Genomic DNA, 23,476 nt, shown 5'->3' with positions numbered 1-23,476 from the left:
TTGGGAGTGTACAAGTGCTTGTAGTTTGTCGGAACATCCACCATTAAAGTACTTGTAGAACAGGCAGAGGGATGCAACATTTCGTCAATGGGACAGAGACTGAAGCTTAAATGACAGATCAGAGCATTTGTTTTAACACAATGTGACACAAGGTTATTAAATGAGAAGATAGCCGCTCTCCAAAGACGGCACTTTAGCTGGATGTAAATCTAGTCGAAAATGGAACTGACAGAGTTATTTTTAGGCAACTGGCAATTAAACACAATCTCTGACCAAAAGTGGGAGTAATTCCTGTGAAGATGCATCTTTTAGATCCTATTCTGACTTGAAAATGGATCATATCTTGAAGATAAGTAATAGGTGATAAAATCAGTGTCATGTCATAAAGGAATTATGGTTCTTACCAAAAACATGAGATGTCATGTCTCATACATTTGGTACGAAAATGCAATATAACTTGTGGTCCCTAAGGGCAACTTGGTGCCATAAATGATGAACGGTACTTTCCAAAAGCAGCATTTACATAAATATAAATTATAGATTGTACATGTCTAAAAAAACTGTGTGACATCAGAAAGAAAATGCAATATGATATCATAAAGAATGATTGGTGATTCAAAAAGTCATAAAGAAAGAACGGTTGTTGCCTAAAGCTGAGTGACGTCATAAAGGAGAAATGGTAGCTACCAAAAGCTATGGACCTTATAAAAGATGAATAATATTTGCCAATAACAAAGGATAACTTGTAATTGCCAAAAATAGTACGATGTCACAAAAAATGAATATTTCATACCAAAATCGTGTTAGTCACAAAAGATGGATAGTAGTTGCCAAAAACAGTGTGACTACATAAACTCTGGACATGTGTTCGTTAGAAAGCAGAAGCAGCAGCCGTAATTATGGATTATATAAAAAAAATGAACAGGTAATGGTATGTTAGATCTTGCCTTTTTTATATATAACTGCTATATAACTGTGTGCCCTAACATGTGTGTGGGTGTGTTCTAATGGCCTTTATGTGATTGTCTTGTGTATATATCGTTTCTCAGGATCGCCCATGTGTACCTTCCCCGTTTCATTATATACAAGTCTTATATACAGTTTATATACATTTATACAGTTGGGTGTGTATACACGTGGTTGAGCTCCTTTAAGAACCTTTAATTTGTGTATCTACTTACTGGTATTCTTAACTGTGCATGTGTGTGTGTGCATATAGATGCGTTAAGAGTTCACAATACCTATTTTTGTTATCTTTTGTCTTCGGGGATGTGGTTCTTCCCATCACTAATCGGTGATCTGTAAAGAGCATTCAAAATGAAAACACGATGCCGATTTTCTGGCAAGGATCTCTTTTTTTCATCTACTAGTGAACCCGGAGAACGCCTCGCACTGCTGACTCAAGCTTTCTTGCATTTCTGTCAATGCACCTTTCCTCTGACCCTCCTGGTCTCAAAACTAACTCAAGTCCGACTGTCTACAAAACTTTGGCTCCAATCAACTGACTACTCTCTTAAAATATCCATGTGCGTTACTATTTATATCAGGGTGTATGTGTGGGGAGTGGGGGTAACTTTCGTTAACCAGACTGCACCCAAACGCACTAACCCACTTTCTAGCATGCAGATGCATGCTCTGTTAATGGAAGCCACTGAGTGATATGTGCCACCGATAGCCCCTTGACCGTTCTGCACTTACTCAACACAAGTAAGTTGGGTTCAATTCAGTTTCATGTTAACCGCATTACTGGCACATAACACCAATACCTAATGCAGTATTAGCACTGGGTTGACTATGGCAACTTCCTCCAAAGGAGGAACTTTACAGGGAATATCAAATTCACAAGCTTATTTATTTAGAATAGAGCAAAACTTTAAAGTAAGATACTCAATATTTTCATCCATGTGGGGGCATAGAAACACCTTGTGTAGAAACCAGACGCATGGTTACCCCTCTCGGTGTGATAAACCCATAAATCTTGTTAAGTCATCCATCTTGGATAAGGAAACTGATATTAAAACTGAGGAGTGAAGCCTCCTCAGTTATGGTCGATAACCTTCCTAGAGCTGGTGACTTGAAAAAATTCATCAGTTTGCAAACCTAAATTGCTTAAGGAGTAGATAGGCTCTGCCTATCGCTGGCATCCATATTCCTTCTTTGTCTATAAGCCAGGTGCAGAGGTATAATACCAGGAACTCGCCAGAACAACCCTATGCTTGGCTTTGTTTTCTGACTAGGACATTGAATGCCATTCCCCTATCCCTATTTCCAATTTCTTTCTTTCTCTCACAAACTGAGCAAATTGGGTTGGCTTGCATGCCACTTGTGCTCACTTGACTAGTTTGGGTCGGTCTTGTCTGAGAGGTTGAGGGTACCTGATAGACAGTTTATCTGGCTGCTGTTTCTGACTGACAGTACAGGAACCCTAACTTTTTGGTAGCGCTTAAAGCTACTGATCTATCATCAGTTGTATGATATCAGGATCTGTCGCGTATCAAAAGGGGTCCTGTTGCTATCTCTGGTAGGCTTTTACAAGGCCAAAACTTTCTAGGCAGGATTCAGCTAATGGATCATTATGTGTGTATACTTAGCATCAAAACTGGCCCATTTTGTTCAATACTTTCCCCCAACCTGAAATTAAACAAAAATGTAATAAAATGACAACCCAAACAACTATCATGATCAAACCAAACAACCACCCAAACAAAACTAATTCACTTCCTCCTTTGAGGCTTGGATTTACAAATATCAGTGGGCTTAGAAGTAATCTAGATGTCTTACCTCTTCATAAACTCCCTGCATATCTTAGCATTAACTGAAACAAACCTACCCTCCTCAATCCCCTCAAACTACTTTAACATTACATGATACCTCCCTCTCTGCCGTAAGGACTCGAATAGATATATGCACAAGTTTGGAGTCTTTATTCATAGCACCCTCCCTTTAACTAGAGAGTAGCATCTTGAACTGGACGACCAGGCTTTTATGTGCTTTTTACTGGCCTTTCATCATTGCGTTAGTTATTTATATTTTCTCTACTGTTCTTCCTTAAGTCAAGACTGTACCCTAATCGATCATGTCTCTGATAGTATAGGCGCAGCACTATCCTTAGACAGTAATGCCCAAATACACGTGTTTGGTAACTTTAATGTCTACCATAAAAATTGGCTTGGTTTCTCAGGTTGCACAGATGCAGCTGGATACTCTACTTATAGCTTCTGTATAGCCCATTCTCTCACACAGACAGTAATGTTCCCAACTGGCTCATCAGATTGTGAACCTCAGCAGGCTTCACTTTTAAACCTAGTCCTCACCACAGTACCCGAGGATTGTGTGACTAATGACCACAGTCTACTTGCAAACGTAGACCACCTAGTGGTATCAGTTAACATCACACTTAAATCCCAGTCTCAAGGTGAGGAGCCATTGCTCAAAACAACAAGGTACTACAAAAGAGCTTACTGGGAAGCCATCAGAGAACACATCATGGTTGCCCCATGGACCGATATGTTCTCTCTTTCCTGCTGAACAGTGTGCCAATGAGAAAACTGAATGGTGCAAAGTAGACATTGAAGCATATGTTCCCACACGGAAGTATTATAGTAAGCCCCACTCACCCCCATGGTCCACTACAGATTGTGCAGCTGCCATTGCACAAAGAAAGCATGCATTCCACTGGTTCATACATCATAAGTCAAATACAAATGGCAAACATTCATAGATCCTAGAAATCATTGAAGGAAATAGCGAAAGCCAAAAGAAAGCATACTGAAATAACCAGAAAACACATAGATTTGCAACTATAAGATAAGAACTCGTGATTTCTGGAAAATCTATAATAATAAAGTAAATAAAGGATAATCAGTAATTCCTCCAACAACCAGAAGGTCACATACACGGCAATCGAGAAGATGGAACTGATTGCCCGACAATTCATCTCCAATTCCAACAGGTGTTTAACTGTGAAATGTTAAACAGTATTCTACTCAGTAAATGTCGGCACGCTACTTATGGAAAAACGGTTAACTAAACTGTAGAAGCACCTGTTAAGTTACACAAGTTCTATAATTGAATACGCCCCTCCCCTCAAAATAGAACGAAAAACATAAAATATGCTTTTGTAAACCGTTCGTGAAAACTTACTGACAGCAATATTTTTACTATTAAATGAGGTGAAAACTTTATTTTATGAAAAATATTTCCTGTCATTTAAAATGTCCACCATGTATTCATGCATCTTGTGAAACGTCAAGTGACTACGTGCATGCGCGCATTTTAATAAGAAAATGAAAAAAATAAATATAATTAATAAAGTGAAAAAATTAATGTAATTAAGAAACTGAAAAACAGATTGTCCGTTTCAATATCGGGAAGTGGAAAAATATCCAGAAGGGTGGGGTGGGGGTGGGGTTCATTTCGGCCTTGAAGCTGAAAAATGTTTTTGGGGGCCATGTTTTGTCCCTTTTGGCTCTGTTTGGCTCTTATGGGCGTTTTTTTCCTAAATGGGATACAAGATGGCCGCCAACATAAACAATAGTGATTACATTGGGTACTGAATGTCTTAAAATATGGATAACTACCTGTTTGCACAAAAAATAAATGCGATATTCGTTCTCAGCGTACCCGAAAACCTTTAAAGGTGAATACCGATGGGTCGGTAAACTAAAAAATACCAATTATTTAATCAAATACTACAGAAAAATACAAGGAATGGTCAATCTGGACTAAAGTTGAATGCAAGATGGCAGCCTCGAACGGATATAAAAGTGGAACGGAATGCAAATTTTAACGAAACGAAATTAGCGAGTTGACTGTACAACCTAGCAAGAAAAACAACAACAACTCAACTGATCATAACAACAACTAATAATAATGTGTTAATACTGAAATTAAATAACTAAGAAATGTTTTTTTTGTTTCAACTAGACTGTAGTTTCACATAACATTTTAATAAACAAAAGATACCGTAAAAATTGAATTCCATTATCTTTTCTCTGCATAATTACTAAAACAAAACAATGAAATTAAAAAACTAAGAAACTTTTTTCAGTTTTTTTTTCCTCAAATAGGACTGTAGTTTCACATAACAATTTCATAAACGAAAAATACTGTAAAAAGTGGATTTCATGGCCCTTTCACTGCACAATTACAAAAACAAAACAATGGAACTAAAAATAAAACAAAAACAATGAAATGAAATAACTAAAAAATAATGTAATCTTCTAGAACAAAGCGATTGTAATGTTTTTTTTTTAGTTAAGAATAAAAGTAGTATGAAAAAATGTAAATAAATAAATTAAAACACAAAAAAGCTTATCTGGTTAGGTAAAAAAATAACTTAATTTGCCTTTGGTAACATGTCTTTCGTTTATTTATTGTTTATTTTTTGTTTATTTATTGTTTCAATATTTTGGAGAAAAAAAAAACAAAGGAAAAAAAGTGCCGCACCCCCTTGCTATGCCACTACCTCCGCCAGTAAATAACCATTCTTTTTATTTTATTATTATTATTATTATTATTATTATTATTATTATTGATGTTTGGCAATATTTAACTATTAAAATTATACGAAATTGAGTTTCATTTTGGAAAGTCATGAAAAGATATGCCAAAAATAAACTCTCGAATTTTATAAATTTGAAAGACAAATAAACTCACACACACACACACACACACACACACACACACACACACACACACACACACACACACACACACACACACACACACTTGTTATAAAAATGACATTTAAGTAATTTTTTCTTTTAATTTAAAGGAATTATTTTTCTTTTTTGATTCCTTAAGTCTAAAAAGTCTAAAAAAACAAACAAACAAAAACAAATAAACAAAAAAAAACACTAGTTTATTTTGGACTAGCGGAGGTACCCGGCGTTGCCCGAGTGTTTGTTTCCGGGACGGGGGGGGGGAGTTTTAAAAAATGTTATGGTAGGTAAGTAGGAAGGATCAAACCCGGAGTCATGAGTAAAAGTAGGAAAATAAAGTGTGAAAAAAACAAAAAAAAAAAACATCTGCAACGTTAACAGTTCGGCCACCAAGAAAAGTCCATTCCAGTTGTTTAGGAAAAAAAAAAAAAAAAACCGACTATGGTAGGTCGGCGCGAACGTGAAAATATAATGTGAATTGTCCAGCACGCTAACCACTACGCCACAGAGCACTGCAGCTTAGTTTAGTGATTTTAAATAACTTCACATGAAAGAACTACGAAGCCAAACCGGTGTTCTCTTCTCAACTGTTCCTTGTGAACGATCCCCAAACGGTGTTAAGCGGTGGCAGGGGGAGGAGGAATTTATTAGAGAGAAAATATTTTACCACTTCCATTGATCTTAACCGATTTTGGCCGTGACTTCTCAGCAGAAAAAGTATAGAAATCTAAGATTATCGAGGAATTTGAGAAATAATAAGCCTATAACACACCTCAGATATTGTTCTGCCGTTTGTGCATATTATATTTGCATGAAATATCTTGATTTTTAATCCTATTAATGTCAAAATCCGACGGGAAAAAATGAGTTCATTTTATTTATATAGAGATTATGTGAGATATTTTATACTTTTTGCTCAATGACATTGGCAGAGTAAGACAAACGCAACAAGGTCTACCTTAAAATTCAATACAAATTTTATTAGATCGTCCATTGCAAAAAGGAATGCCCGTTTTGCCTCTGAAAAGAGCTGTTAACAACCTTGAGAGGTGATAGTCTTTCATCTTCAACAGGAACTGGGAGCAGATTCATCTGTCTTCGAAGATCTGAGTTTACAGCCGTTTGAAGGATATCAGTATGATGCCTTCTGATGAAAAAGATTCAATTCTCGCATTGAAACGATATTACAGAAGTTCATAAATAATGTTCATGTAAGGAATGGTCCTTAATAACAGGTCAACAATTCAGACCTAAAAGTCTCAGAGAAACTCAAATAATTATTATTTAGCCTAATTATTTAGGCTTAAAATGAAAGTCTTAAAGAGACAAACAGGAAGAGGTGCGCAATGTTCCTTATTCAGAGAGTTGGAGTTCCAGTCTTTCATCGTTGGCTGGATCTGTGGAACTGAAAAAGAAAGGGCATGCATGCAAAAAGCCCGCCAAGGCGAATCCTGCAGTAAATACAATCGATCAATCTGATTGGTCAAAAACGAATACAACGAGAGCATGATGTAATTGTTAAATTTCTAACTATGAAGAATTCTAATAGAAAAATAAATATCATGCCAGCCTACCTAAAAATCGATTGCATTCTGGTCTTGACATAAGAATCTCAGTAAACTAATGTAAATACGATTCTATACCTTCATTTGATGAGTGTTTGTTATTTTGTTTTAAAATTCAAATATAAAAGGAAAAAAGTATTGAAGAAGACTTTCAAATGTCAGAGAAAACAAAACAGTAATTTTTAAGTAGATAAATTAACTTCTTGCATATTTTTGCCATTACTTTTTTGTCGCATGCTCGTTTCAGAAATATATTAAATTATATTTTAAATAGATAATTTCACACACACATTGAGATTCCACACAAAATTAAAAAAATAGAATTCACTTTACGTTTACAATTACGAAACATAAAATTTATTAAAATTAATATATTTTATTGAGTAAAAATGTCATATTCTAGTTGTTTCGTGTGTTATAATAATCGTATGGATGAATATATTATTTGTAAACATTGGAGTCACTATTCATACCTTGGTTTTTCATTGGATGAAATAGAACTTTTTGAGAACTCTGACTCATCATTTTCCTATCAAAATAGTAAATCTTTGCTTGGAAAGCTCAAGTTTGAATGGAACATCACAACTTACATCAGCAGTAAAAAAAATGTTGAAAGAGTTTTATTCTTCTTTTAAAATGTCTCCTTAATTAGAAAGCATTCCTTTTACTATTGATCAGCAATCGACAAAAATTCTGAAACAGTTTAAAACATAAATTCGTAGCTGCAAAATCTTCTTTGGATGGTAATTGTTTATTCAATGGCATTTCGATTGCTATTGGCACTGATGAAAAAATCTGCTTGTGAAGTAAGAGTTTGAGCCACAATTTTATTGTGTTTGGAGAAAGAAAGAGCCATGAGACTATCAGCTTCTGATCTCCTTTTGAGAAGTCGCACATATGAAGAATCATTAATTGCTCTCAAAACTATAAATTTTCTGATAATCTAACAATTGCTGCTCTTTGTTTAGTCTTGAATAGACAGATAAATGTTGTATATCCTCCATTGAATGGCTTATGTAATTTAAATTTTTTGATATCAAATATACGATATTCAGGCCAGAGTCACTTAATTTTAACTGTTCACTTTGCATTATGTGGACTGGTTCTTCATATTACAAAGGAGGGCATTGGTATCCTAATCACTTTGTACCGTTAATTTATTCTGAAAATAGTTCAAACAATTTATTTATTACATGTGAACCATTTTTAATGCATCTAAAACCAAGCTTCTATCTTTAAATCATCAACGTTCTGATCCCCATCTGGCATCAATTGAAATGAATGGCTCCTGTCTTGGGAAGGCTTCATATTTTGACAAGCTTCTGGGCTTGACCCTTACTCCTGATCTTAAATGGAACACGTACATCAAATCTATTGCCAAGGCCACTGGAAAAATGGTGGGATCCTTCTATCGATCCAGTAGATATCTCACTGCTGATGCAATTCTCTATCTATATAAGAGTCAGGTAGTCCAAGGATGGAGTACTGTTGCTACATCTGGGTAGGAGCTGCTAGAAAGGACTTGTCCTGCCTTGATAGAGTTCAAAATAGACTTCGTAGCCTCAATAGGAAATGTCCTTTTCTCTTCCCTGCAACCTCTTTCTCACAGAAGAGATGTTGCGAGTTTGTCTCTGCTTTATCATTATTTTCATGGAAAGTGCTCGACTGAGCTTCAATCTATGGTCCCCCCTCACCAAACTTTTACAAGAAACACTCGTCTAGCTGAAAACACTATCAATAATTCCCCCCACTCTTTATCTGTGCCTAAACCTAAACGTACATTCCATGAACAAAGCTTCTTTCTCAGAACTGCATGCCTGTGGAATTGTCTTCCGTTTTTCTGCTTTCCAGCTGACTACAATATGGTTGTCTTCAAATCCAAATTTACCGAATTTCCATTGCTAACGATTACTATATTGTCCAATTGACTACTGTACACTCTTAACCCTTATCCTCGAGTGGTCTCTGGTCTTGATAAGTGGTTATGCCTATGTAAGAAAAAAGAACCATTACGAAATATTAGTTTTGCTGAAGCAATAAATGAAAAACCTCATCAAAACACTGATTCTTATTTTTTAGACAACGTTTCTGATTTAAAGCAAAGTTAACAAGTAACCGCAACGGATATTCCTTCAGATGTTGTTTCAAATTCAAATACTTTAAATAGTATGCAGCAAAGTAGTAATGAAAGAGAAGTACACAATGAAAACTTGTGTGATAATTTACAAGACCGTTTAAATGATTCTAATTAGCTTTTGAACAAGAGATCTGTTTACTGAAGACTTCGGGAGTATCACTGTTTACCAAGTGTCTTACATGGGCTAAAGATTTATACCACTTTATTGCTTCTAGTAAAATAATCCTTGATAAATTCCACATGAGTGTGAAAAATAAGACATTTTAAAATTATATTTAAAAGAGGGAAAATCTTTTATCATCGGAAGGTGTGCGAAGCTGAAAGACTTTTTATTGAGCTTGAGCCACAACCAAAAGAAGCTGACATCATAACGATAAGATATAACATCAATCATAGACATTCTCCATAATGAAAATAAAAATATTAATGAACTTCTTTCTTTTTTTTTTTTATACGGTGGTCACCACTTATAAAGGCCCAGAAGCCACTTAGAGATAAGGGTTATTGCAAGTACAGTACGTTAGTGTGGAGATTTAATGAAGTGTTTACTTAAGAGGGCGGTTCATTAGGAATTTGTTAACGTTGGACTGGAAGACATCCAAGTTGTAGTCAGGTGGGAAGCAGGCAGACGGAACAGAGTTCCACAGGTGTGCAGTTTTAAGAAAGAAGCTTTGTTCATGGAATCCACGTTTTGATTTAGGCACAGATAAAGAGTGGGGGAAATTTTTCACAGTGGATTCAGCTAGACGGGTGTTTTTCGTGAAAGATTGCGGAGGGGGACCAGAGATTGGAGTTCAGACGAGCATCTGCCATGGAAATAACGATAAAACAAGGATAGGCTCGCAAAATCTCTTCTGTGGGAGAGAGGTTGCAGGGTAGAGAAAAGGGCATCCCCCACTAAGCCACGAAGTCTATTTTGTACTCTGTCAAGGCAGGATAGGCTGTTTTTAGCAGCTCCTGCCCAGATATGGCAGCAGTATTCCATCCTTGGACGTACTTGGCTTTTATATAAATAGAGAATTGCATCAGCAGTGAGATATCTTCTGGAGTGGTAGAAGGATCCCACCATCTTTCCAGCGACCTTGGCAACAGACTTGATGTACATGTTCCATTTCAGATCAGGAGTAAAGGACAAACCCAGAAGCTTGTCAAAACATGGGGCTTCTCCTAGACGAGAGTCATCCATTTCAAGTGATGCCAGATGGAGATCAGAGCTTTGATGATGTAAAGATAGGAGTTTGATTTTAGATGCATAAAAGGTAACCAGCCACATCTTCTCCCACTGAACCACGCGCTCGAGATCAGAGGAAAGAGAATCAGAGAGAACTTTGTCATTTACGGCCTTTGATGTGTTGCCATAGATGGTCGTGTCATCAGCATAGATGTCAACGAATGATTTAAGTATGTGTTTAGGGAGATCATTGATGTAGATCAGGAAGAGAGTTGGGCCCAGGATGGACCCTTGAAGAACTCCAGCATTAATACTGCAGGCCTCTGATTTTTGTCCATCAACCACTACTCTTATGAGCCTATTAGAGAGAAATGATTTAATGATAGAGAGAATATTTCCAGTTATACCGTAGCTGGAGATCTTGTGAAGTAGGCCTTTATGTCATACCTTGTCGAAGGCCTTTGATATGTCAAGAGCAATTGCCCTGGAAAGGAAGCTTTTGTCAAGGGATTCACTAATTCTTTGAGATATAACCGTTAGCACATCTGCGGTAGATCTTGCAGAATGGAAACCATATTGTGTGTCACTAAGAAGGTTATTTCAGCTGAGGTGTTTTACTATTTCTCTATTTAATATGGATTCCGGCAACTTACTTATGACACACAGGAGACTTATTGGTCTGTACTGAGAGGGAGATGACTTATCACCTGGCTTCTTAAATACAGGGCATACTGATGAGGTTTTCCAGGGTGTTGGAAAGCACTTCTCCTTAAGGCAACGTTTAAACAGTTTCGTAAGTATGGGAGCAAGTTCTGGTTGAAGCTTTTTTAACACTATAATTGGGATGCCGTCAGGGCCAGTTGCTTTACTGGAATCAAGGTTCTTGATTAGCTTGGCGACCTCATACACAGATATTTGTATGTTACCTAGTGTGTTCTGTGTTATAGGAAGAAATATGGGGAGTTGATGGCCTTCGTCGCATAGGGTAGAATTAGCTGCAAAGTTCTTTGCAAATAGTTTGGCCTTGTCTGATGCTGACGAGATGACCTCTGGTCTATTGATAATGATGGGATAGAACGCACACTTCTGTTCAGGATCCTATTTGTTATTTGCCAAAACTGGTGGGAACCAAGCCGCTGATCAGCTACCTTGGATTGAACAGACTGAGCATATAGCTCTCTTGCATTTTTTATTACTCTTTTACAGTGGTTGCTGGCAGTGCTGAAAGCAGCTTTAGTCTCAGTGCATCTATTACGTTGGTAGCTTTGGAAAAAGAGATTTCTGTGCGCAATGGCAGCAGCACATTCTGGGGAGAACCATGGCTGGCTGTTAGGTTTTTGTTGGAATTTTTTAGATGGTATGAATCGGTCTATGCCTACAATTAACCATTCGGTCAGGTCTGATACTATAGAGGACACATCCTTTTTAAACATGGAATGCAGAGGTAGATCAGATATAAATGTATGGAAGCTATCCCAGTCAGCCATGGAGTATCGGTATACAGTACGGTGGAGGGGTACGTCTGGGGACTTATTACATTTCATTTTTATCTTAACTGATATGACGGAGTGGTCGGAGGATCCTAGAGGAAAAAGAATGGAACATGAACATAGATCAGGGGAAGTTGAGAGAAAAAAGTCTAGGAGGCTTGCATATTAATCTGTAGTATCGGGCACACGGGTGGGCTCGCGAACAATCTGAGTGAGGTCATAAGCAATGGCAAAATCATGACAGAACCTCCCCTCATCGTCCATCTTATTTGAATGGGTCAGCCATTCCATGTTATAGACGTTGAAGTCACCACAGATGAGAAGTGTGCAGACAAGATGTGGTCTATTTTCTCAGATATGCTCTTAAAGATAGTAACTCCGCTGTTGTGGGGCCGATAGAGAGCAAATATAAATGCAGTGGTGTAAGTAAGTGCAACCTGGAAGCACATATAAGGTAAATTAGGATCTTCTCTAGAGATATTCCTGCCACACGGGAAGCCATCTTTAATGTAGGCATATATCCCATGCCCATGGCGATCTTGGGGGTCAGATTTAGATGTTAAGTTAGAGTATCCATTAATTAGGTTTATTATCACTCACTCCCCAGGATTCTCATCATCATACGCTTTTCCAGTAAAGGTCTGGTTGGTGCTCTCTCCCTTTGGTTTTTCCTCCTTTATCCTCATGATCATTTCGTATGGTATTAGCCGAGATTGGTGTCACTTTTTTGTATTTTATTAGGAGGGGTAGGATTCATGTTATGAAGTAACTCGTTGTTTCATTACTTTAGGCATCATGTATTCTTTCGGCATTTATGGATTTTCTTTAAGATTTTGGTTGTTTTTACCATTAGCTTTTCCCTTACTCTCCATCTGTACCTAAAACTAAACGAAAATTCCATGAGTAGAGTTTCTTTCTTAGAAATGTCTGCCTGTGGAATATAATACCGTGGCACTGCTTCCCAACTGACTATAACATGGTCATTTTCAAATCAAATGTGAATAAGTTCCTGTTGAGCAGTCCTCTTAAATAATTAAGCTCTACTCATGTTCGACCATAACTGCTCATGTCTCATCTAACACTTATTAACCATTATCCTTGAGTGACCTTCAGGCCTTGATAAGCGGTGACCTCCTAAGTAAAAAGAAAAAAAAAATCTAATTTTTTCCCAGTTCTTTTTTGTCGTTTCTAGTGCTCCTTTTATTATTATTAATATTATTATAAGCACTTGAGCACTTGAAAAACCACATCAAAGAATGTTATGAAAAATTGAAAAAAATGTTATTAGCAACGGAAGAGTCCGTTTGCTTTAGTATAGAAGCTTTAATAGTTAACATTTATTTCAGATGGGATGGTCACGTTGTAGGAACGAATATCCTAAGCACATATTTTATTCTGAACTACATGTACGCGGTATAAAGGTTGGAAGACAAAAAAGCGATACAAGGATTGTTTGAAGAAGGATATGAGCACGTGTCGAATTAATCACACAACATGGGAGGAGAGTACACTCGGGAGAGTGGAGTGGAAGGATGGTATAGAAATGTTTGATGGGTGAATGACATCATCATGCTGGAGAAAAAAAAAATTGAAATCTTTCGTATATGTGTTTGTTGGGATTGTTTTTGTTCTGTCAGCCACAAATGGCAACAAGTGTTGATTATATTATTTTTAGTTATTATCGCCTATAATAAGGATAGAATCATTGACCTTGAGAAGACTGTCACTTAGAACTGGTTGCTAAATCAACATCTGGGAATTGTACAGTTAAGCCAACAAATGCCCAAGGAAAAAAAAAACAAATACAAAATAAACAAATCTTTACTTATTTGACTCATTTTTTTTGTGTTTTTAATTAGTTTTAAATGCTGTTTATTTATCTCAAATATGCAATTTTTACAAGTTATTAGCGGGATTCCCTCTCCTTTGATCTTGAGCATGTGGTGCAATGGAGACAGAGGTGGCTGGTTAATTTTAATGCATCTAAGACCAAACTTCTATCTTTCCATCATCAACGCTCTGATCTCCATTTGGCATCAATTGAAATGAATGGCTCTCATCTTAAGGAGGTTCCATGTTTTGACAAACTTCTGGGTTTGACCTTTACTCCTGATCTGAGATGAAACACATACATCTGATCCATTGCTAGGGATGCTGGGAAAATGGTGGAATCGTTCTACCATTCCAGTGGATATCTCACTGCTGATGCAATTCTCTACATGTATAAGAGCCAAGTGCGTCCAAGGATGGAGTACTGTTGCCACATCTGGGCTGGAGCTGCTAAAAAGACCTTATCCTGCCTTGACAGAATTCAAAATAGACTTGGTAGCCTAGAGGGGGATACCCTTTTCAATTCCCTGGAATCTCTTTCCCGCAGAAGAAACACTGTGAGCCTGTCTCTGCTTTATTGTTATTTTCATGGCAAGTGCTCGTCAGCTCCAATCTATGGTCCCCCTGGCCTGACTTTCACAAAAAACACTCGTCTAACTGAAACCACTATCAATAATTTCCCCTACTCTCTATCTGTGCCTAAACCTAAATGTAGATTCCATGAGCAAAGCTTCATTCTTAGAACTGCACACCTGTGGAACTTTGTTCTGTTTTCCTGTTTTCCAACTGACTACAATATGGTTGTCTTCAAGTACAACATGAACAAATTTGTGATGGGTCATCCCCTTAAGAAATCCAATTTACCAAATTTCCTCTACTAACGATGACTGACATGTTCCCCTTAACCACTGTACACTCATTAATCCTTATCCTCGAGTTGCCTTCAAGCCTTGAAAAATGGTGATTTTTTTGTAAAAAAAAAAAGGAAAAGGGAGAAGTATACCCTTGCATAATTCTTGCGATAAGAGATCAATATGTGATATAATTTTTTATTAACACAAATTCATTTATTTTTTGTAGTTTATTTATTTTCTGTTTTTTGTACGTTAATTAACAAGTTTAATTATTTTATTACTTAACATTTATTTAAAAACGTTTAATTTTTTATTACTTTTTATTTTTTTACATGGGGTTCACCATTTATCAAGGCCCGAATGCCACTCAGGGATAAGGGTATTAGCATGTACAGTAATCAATGAGATAGTATTATAGTAATCATTAGTATTGGGGGTTTTGATAGAGTGTCTTCTGAAGGGGGCGCTTTGTCAGGACTTTGTTTATGTTGGTCTTGAAGACATCCAAGTTGTAGTCAGATGGGAAACAGGCAAGCGGCAGAGAGTTCCACTGGCGTGCAGTTCTAAGAAAGCAGCTTTGCTCATGGAATCTACGTTTGGATTTAGGCACAGATAAAGAGTAGGGAAAATTATTGACAGTAGTTTCAGCCAGACGGGTGTTTCTCATGGAAGATTGGCGAGGGGGGACGAGGGATTGGAGCTCAGACGAGCACCTGCCATGGAAATAACGATAAAACAAAGATAGGCTCGCAACGTCTCTTCTGTGGGAGAGAGGTTGCAGGAAAGAGAAAAGGGCATCCCCCACTAAACCACGAAGTCTCATTGTTTCATTTTTCATTTGTTAATTAACTTGTTTTCAATTTGTTTCCTTTTTCGATTGATTAACTGGTTATAATTGTTTTGTTTTTTTTACATAGGCATCACCACTTATCAAGGCCATGAGGCCACTCGAAGATAAGGGTTAAAGAGTGTACAGTAGAAATTGGACAATATAGTAACCGTTAGTAATGGAGATTCGGTAAATTTGTTAACTTATATGGAACGGCTCATCAAGAACTTTTTGGGTTATTTAATGCCAAATCCAGTAGTTTAGGAAAAGGTTTTTATGTTTTTGAATATTTATTCATAGGGGAGTTGTTTTGTAGAGAAAGAATTTTTTTTTTTAATTTTGAAAGAAGCCTTGTTACTCTCAAAAAAGAAAGTATTTGATCCAGGCGGTTGTTTTCGAAGATCTTCTTCATATTGTTGAATTTAAGATATTGTTTCTGGCATTATCGAAGGCTCTACATTCTATGAAAATGTGTTTGATGGTGCAAGTGTTTTTGACAGTATGGGCATTGTGGTTGTTGCTTTTGATTCAGTATTTAGAAGTATGTGAGTTTTGTATGAGCAATATTAATTCTGGATATAACAACTTGTTCTTTTCTTGATATCCTAGCAGTTGATTTCTATTCTTCCAGAATGGGTTTAATTTGGTATAATTTGTTATTTTTGTTCTTGTTCAATTGTTGTTGCCATTTTGCATAAAATAGTTGATTGATTTCCGGTTTAAAATCAGTAAATGGAATGTTTATAGTTGCAGGGTTCAGGTTTAGTGCTGATTTGGCTGCTAAGTCAGCTCTTTCATTTCCTTTTATTCCGATGTGACTTGGGATCCAGCATTTAATTATTTCTTTGTGTTTAGATAAGGAGTCAATTCTGTTTAGGAGTTTAATGATTAGAGGGTTTTCGAGTTTTTTTGTTATTACAGTACAGAAAGTGAATTTGAGATTATAAGAAATTTCTTATGTTTATTTTATTCTGAAATGTTGAGTGTTAGGTTTGTGGCACATGTTTCAGCTGTAAAAATAAAGGTTTCTGTTGAAAGGGCCTTTTTTTAGGATTGTTTCATTCAATACGGTAGTACACACCCCTCTACTGTGATCTTTGGAGCCGTCAGTGAAAATGTGTAAATGGTCAGGGTACTTGAGACGGGTATCACAGGCTTTCTCTTGGTAGATATTAGGATGAGTTTTTGCTTTTTGGAGTTCATTTAATTTTAGAATCACTTTGGGCTTTTTAAGAACCCAAGGTGGGGTTTTAGTCAGTATGTGTTCTTGGATATTATCTGCAGCCATTTCCGATTCCTGCAGAAATGTTTCCATTCTAAAACTAAAGGGTATTATGGGTTTTCTTTTTGCTTCAAGTGACTCTTTATATTTCGGATTGAAAGTAGCTTTGTATGCTGGATTTTTTCAGCGTGCTTTTAATTTAGTGAAGTATTGGGCACCCAGTTTGTGACTCCTTATATTTGCGGGAATTTTGGTAACCTCTACATTAAGACTTTCGACTATAAAGGCACGAATTGCTAATCTAAGGCCTCTATTATGACAGATTGGATCTAAAGTCTTTAGGTAGGATTTTCTGGCTGCTCGATATATAAAACTCCCATAGTCTAGTTTTGATCTAATTAAAATTCAATATAACTTCATTAGAGTTTCTTGATATTAGTCCCAGAAATTTGTGTTACAGTGGGATTACTGTTCTTCCAAGTTTTAGTGTTATTATGAAGTTTTGTGACAGAAATGAACACATTTGGTTTTTGATTTTCCATTGCCGATTTATCTAATTTATTTAAGCATTGTTAGAGTTTGCGCTCAATGGTGTGCATATACTTTGATCTGCAATACACCAGGAAGTCATCTACATATAAAGATCCCTCAATGCCAAGGTCTAAACATTTCACTATGCTGTTCATTTTAATATTAAATAGCGTAATGGATAGTATGCTACCTTGAGGGACTCTCTCCTCTTGGTTTATGGTGTCCGAGGAAGCAGATCCAATGCGGATCCAGTAAGAATCCTTTTACAAATTGTGTGAATCTCCCTTTTAAATCTAGTTCATGTAAGTCTCTCATTATTCCATGTTTCCATGTAATATCGTAGCTTTTCTCTAGATAGGTGCTCATTCCTGATAAATTCTCCCCTTATAGCATTTTCCAATCGAACTAGGTGATCAATTGTGCTTCTTTTATTACAGAATCCACATTGTAGGTTGGAAATACGGTTGCTGAATTCTAGATACCAAACGAGTCAGTCATTTACTATCCTTATCATCATGTTCCATAAGCAGCGAGTTAATGAGATTGGTCTGTAGATTTGCGAGTTTGAATTGCATTTTCCTGGTTTTGGAATTGTTATTATTGTAGTTTGTCTCCATATGTCTGGGAATTTGTTTTCTGTCCATAATTTGTTGTAAATTCTTAATAGTAATTTTAGTGATTCTGTATGAAGTTGTAAGAATTCGTAATGTATTTTGTCTGAACCTAAGGCTGTGTTGTGGATCTATTAATAGAATCTTTTAATTCAGTTAATGTAAGCAGTTTATTATAATCTTCTAGGTTTTTGAATTTAAAGTTTAGTTTGTACTGTTCATCATTTTGCTTAATCATTATAAATTTGTATAAATTTTGTGTTATGGTTTTGATTAGATAAGTTTTTGGAAAAGGTTTCAACTAGTAAGTCTGCTATGTTCTTTTTATCGGTTGCTCTAGAATCATTTTTAAGGAGATGTTTAATTGGTGTTGATTGATGTTTACGTACAGTTTTTCGAATCATCTCCCATATTGCTCTCGGTTCTGTGGAGGAATTTAATTTGCTGACATAATTTTTCCAGCTTTTTTTAGCTGGCTTTGTTACTCTACTAGCTTTAGCTCTGCTTAATTTGTATTCATAATTCAATAACTTGAGTGTTATTCTTCTGCCCGTCACACCAATAATTTCCTGGGTAAGGTTAACACTTTTGTCCAAACTTCCAACTTCCAAACTTCTGTACACGTAACGCACCTTCTCTCAACTCCCAATGTACTTCTGCTAATTCAACTTATTTCTTCGAAATTCAACTTCAAAATGAACGTCCCTCTAAAAAACCAACCCTCTTTTATCTCCAACCAGGAGCATCTCATTTGCATATCGGGTGGTCACATTGCAGGCATATAAAGAGATAAGGCAGCCATTTTTGTTTCTTTCTTCTTCATTCATTTCATTCTACGACCGACCCGTTGAATTATGCACATGTGCTAATTAGGTAAGTTGCACGTTTCCCTACAGTATTCCATCAGGTTTGTAGTTGTGGGTTGTTTCTGAAATTTCTTCAGAGCTGCTTTTCACAATTTGATGGATTCCTGACGTTTATCATTGAACCAGGGTCTGCTGTGTCGGTTAGATGCTGAGGTTTTAGGAATGCATTCATTTGCAATTTCTAGTAATGTTCCTGTAAAAAACTTTACTGTGACATTGTTTGACTCTATGTGATCCAATCTATATTTACATTTTTCTTTGTATAGTTACCAATTGGCCTTATTTAGTTTCCATCGTGAAAGTTTTTCATTGTTTAATTTTGGACTTTCAATCAATATTGGCAAATGGTCCATGCAACAAATGCCATCATGTACTTTCTAATCAAATTCCATATACAGTGATGGGTCACATTAACTTAGGTCGATGGTTGAATGATTTCTGCTAGTTTGGTTGATGTATGTAGGTGTACCATCATTGAGGAAGCATATATCATTTTTGTTGATAAACTCTTCCAACGTTTTGCGCTTTTTATTAGTGTCTTTACATTCCCGCAGGATGATATGACTATTGAAGTCTCCTAATAGGATGAAAGGTTTAAATAATTAGTCAATCAATATTTTCAATTCGTTTTTATCTATGTCATCATTTGATGGAATATATAGAGAGTATACGTTCATTGTTTTATGTAGGGTGACGTGAATGGCAATTGCTTGTTTGTTAGTTGTTATGTTTATTTTGCTGTGGGGCATATTGTTTCTGATTAGAATTGTTACTCCTCCGGAGGCCCTACCCCTTGGAGTTGTGGGTGTAATTAAATATTTGGTAGTTCTTTATATTAATGTTATCTTCTTGTTTCAAGAAGGTTTCTTGAAAGCAGATTATGGCTGGTTTGAAAAGTGAAATAAGAATAAGGAATAAATTACCGCCCCATTAGCCTCCTCCCACTTTCACAAAATATTTGAGTCCATAATTAACCAAGCTCTAGTCCATCACCTTACAGATGCTAAACTTCTGACCGACAAACAATATGGATTTAGGTAAGCACGTTCCACGGCAGACATCCTAACTGTAATCTCTGAGTGTATATACAATTCACTTGACAAAGCAGGGGAAGGTAGAGTGGTAGCTCTAGATATATCTAAGGCTTTTGACAGAGTATGGCATGGAGGTCTTCTCAGGAAAATCAGATCATACGGTATCACTGGAAGAATACTTAACATAATTAAAAAAAAAATCCTGGTTGTCCTCGATGGTCGTACATCTAAACAAAATGATATAAATGCGGGAGTGCCTCAGGGGTCTATCATTGGATCTCTATTATTCCTAATATTCATAAATGACCTCCTTGACAATATTGTCTGTGAGATGGTTATCGTATATGCCGATGACACCACGCTCTATAACAGACATGACAGGAAAACAAATGAACACATATCTAAAGAAATGGCAGAAACACTAGAGGACGACCTCCAATCTGTAGTGGAATGGGGACAAAAATGGATGGTCACATTCAATGCTTCCAAGACTAAACTTGTTTCCTTCAATAATTACAAGAAACCTTCTCTACCACCAATAGCAATGGCCAAAAACACTTTATCTGAAAGCACATCTTTTAAACTCCTCGGCTTAACGTTCATAGGAAACATTAGTTGGAAAAATTACATAGAGAGCATTGCCAGGACCGCTGTGAAAAAGGTAGGTTCTCTCTACCGTGCTAGAAAGCTACTAATGCCCAAAAGTATCCTGTACCTTGTTCGAACATGTTTTCCCTTACATATACACATGCACACACACACACACGCTAACGTACACACATATACGCACACATACGCGCACAAGTACGCACACATGCGAAACGTCACTTCCTTTAAAGTGAAAGCAAGACATGCGCAGTCAGAACACTGACCCCAGTATAAAAGTCAACAAAACCTGTCAACTTCCCCTTTTTTGCGTCTGGACCAGCGTTCGACCTGCTTAGTCGACGAACTGACCGCATGTTCTAACATCATTTTCCCTGCTACTGTAATGTGGGGCAAGTGCAAGCACATTTAATACGCTTCCCTCTCCATAAACTGGATTGACTTACTCTCTCTATCTCCCCTTCGCTTTGGCCCATCGACACAGACATGTGCGCGACTTTCTATTGAGTTTAACCCTTTCTTTCTACAGCCGGCTTGCCACTTCGCATTTCTCTATTCCTTCCATGCGCGTAGTCGTCAACGGCTGAATGAACACGTGTACACGAAGACCATCATTTCTCAACAGAAAATAAATGACATGTTTATTTTATTCCAGCTTTTGAGTTCTGTGTTTTATTCATTCAATTCGTTTCATTATTTTTTCTTGTAGCGAGTTAGGGTATTTTATACCCTGGTCCGCAACAACCTCTATAAGGCCACCATTCGCTCATGTATGGAGTATTGTTGTCATATTTGGGCTGGTGCATCTGCTACTAGTCTCTCACTCCTACACAAGGTCCAAAAGAGAGTCACCGACCTAATAGCTCCTGAACTGTCATCTAAGCTTCAGCCTCTGTCGCATCGACGAAATGTAGCATCCCTCTGCCTGTTCTACAAGTACTTTAACGGTGAATGCTCTGACGAACTGCAGACACTTGTACCCCCTTAACGTAAATGTCCCCAACAAACCCGACAAGCAGCAAAATCCCACCCCTTCACAGTTGAGATCCCTAGATGTAAGAGAGCCTTCTACTCTAGTAGTTTCTTCCTCAGAACCATTAGACTTTGGAATTCCATTCTGGGTTCCTGCTTCTCCAACTGTACTGACATGTAGAAGTTCAAGTGTAACGTGAACCGACATCTTGCTGCCCAACTCCCCACATATTACCCCTGCAGCTTATGTCCCTGATAGTAGCCCCCTACATCAAAGTGGTAATGTGTCTTGTTTGGGATGAAAATGTACAAAAAAAATAAAGTTAAATATTTTCACGCAAACACACACATATATATTTACTGTTTTATTTATATAGATTAATTACCGTTTCTAAAAATGTATTAAATAGTTTAAGAAAATAAACGAGTACTCTTATCTTGATTGAAAATCAGCATGCTGGTAAAACGTACTTGTTAGATAAGCACATGTTACCTATAATACTTGTAAATACTTTTATATTTAAGGGAAATAACTTTGTACACAAAAGTTATTTCCCTTTACAAATTTTTTTTTTAAGTATCGCTTGCCAATAATTATCTGCAATAATTATTTGCAATTGGGTTGTAAAATATCTGTTTAGTTTTTACTCTGCTGTCTTTTTTTTCTTCTGATTTTTATCTATTTGTTTTCATTTGTTATTTGTTTTCCTCTTCAGGAGCTTATACGCACGGTCACGTGTTGGTTTGTTGCGTAAAGAATTGAATTCAAACTTGGCTTGTCTAAGTTTTTAATCCATTAACCACTTAATAACTTGAAAACCCGTTTGTTTTTAATTTCTTATATTCCACTACCTTCATATATATATATATATATATATATATATATATATATATATATATATATATATATATATATATATATATAATTGAGTAAGATGATGGATAATTTATAATTAAAATGAAAAATTAAAAATCGGTTTCATAAGGAGGAACAAACAAAATCAATAAATTGTACGATCGTTTCGGAAACGATGTTTTTATTGAGATAGACACTAAGGCTTGTACAATAATTTTATCATATACTTTTTTGAAACAAAGTCTTCTCATCAGCAAAAATATTGGGTGTTTTTTTTTAAAGACACCAAAAATAAACATAGCATTTTTTTTAAGTAAGGCAGATGTATCTTTTAATGGTTCGCCTCCTAAAAGTCGTAAGTATCATCGTCCATGCATTCATTGGGGTGTTAAATGTAGTTTATGAATGCTTGGAAATGTTGATATATACAAACTTTCAAAGTTTGTGATGAGTGATTCATTCATTTTCTTTATCAACTACTAAAAGATGTATCCGGCGTTGCCCGGTATAAAACGTAACAAAATTCCTTAAAAACATAAAGGGCGCAACTTAAAGAAGTAGGGCCCGCAGACGAACCTCGTTCTGAAAAATCTGAACAGTTAGGTCATGTGACATGTGACACTGGTGCTTCTACCACTATTGACTCTTTGAATGAATTGTTCATTATGTTTCACTTTTTCGTTATGTTTATAGTAATAAATGTTCAAAATTTCTTTGAACTTTTCTTTCTTTAATTCTTTGAATTTTTTTTTTTTTTAACTTTAGCTTACCTTGCTTTTATATTGCATATTTCACCATTTCGTTTTTTTAGTGGTAAATGCTCGTGTCGTTCAGCTTGGCTAGGAGCAAAGTGTTACGCCACACTTCACCTTTTCTGTCAGTGGATGGAAAATCCTTCTAGACTAAGGCAATTTTTATTTTTGCTCCCATCCAGAGTTCCCCATTTTAGAGAGCTGGGTATCTCCACATTAAAAACCGACCTTGTGTCTAACTCTGTCCTCGTGGGGAGGCAAGTAAATAGGAAGAAATATGGCGACTGAAAAACGTTTTTCGACCCCAATAAAAGCATTACAATACATTTAAACTCTGAATAATTTCCGCCATGCGCCCTTGTTGTTCTAAGCTACTTAGGCACTACTTGTGTTTCAAACTTTAAAAAAAGCACTTTAAAATGGTAAAAACACTAAAGCCTTTTCAGTTTGTTGTCTTGTTTTAGAAGAGATGTGAAGCCCCAAACAA

At 36.4% G+C, this 23,476-nt stretch overlaps 1 protein-coding gene across 4 annotated transcripts in view; it reads left to right on the top strand.

The window, feature by feature from the left end:
• The first annotated feature begins 720 nt into the window (after positions 1-720).
• Positions 721-23,476, top strand: part of LOC145293256 (glycine N-acyltransferase-like protein 3) — a 94,509-nt gene continuing 71,753 nt past the window's right edge. The window contains exon 1 of one of the 4 annotated variants that reach the window (XM_080140047.1): positions 721-925. In XM_080140047.1, coding sequence (XP_079996173.1) covers positions 863-925 — 63 coding nt within the window. In that variant the 5' untranslated portion in view covers positions 721-862. Of the gene's footprint in view, positions 932-23,476 lie in introns of all 4 variants that reach the window. The other 3 variants (XM_080140032.1, XM_080139961.1, XM_080140008.1) reach the window with 3 other exon arrangements.

Source organism: Euprymna scolopes, chromosome 1 (genome assembly GCF_053919585.1).
Source record: "Euprymna scolopes isolate OS-2025 chromosome 1, ASM5391958v1, whole genome shotgun sequence".
Classification (NCBI taxonomy): domain Eukaryota; kingdom Metazoa; phylum Mollusca; class Cephalopoda; order Sepiida; family Sepiolidae; genus Euprymna; species Euprymna scolopes.
This window is presented reverse-complemented; position numbering and strand designations above follow the sequence as displayed.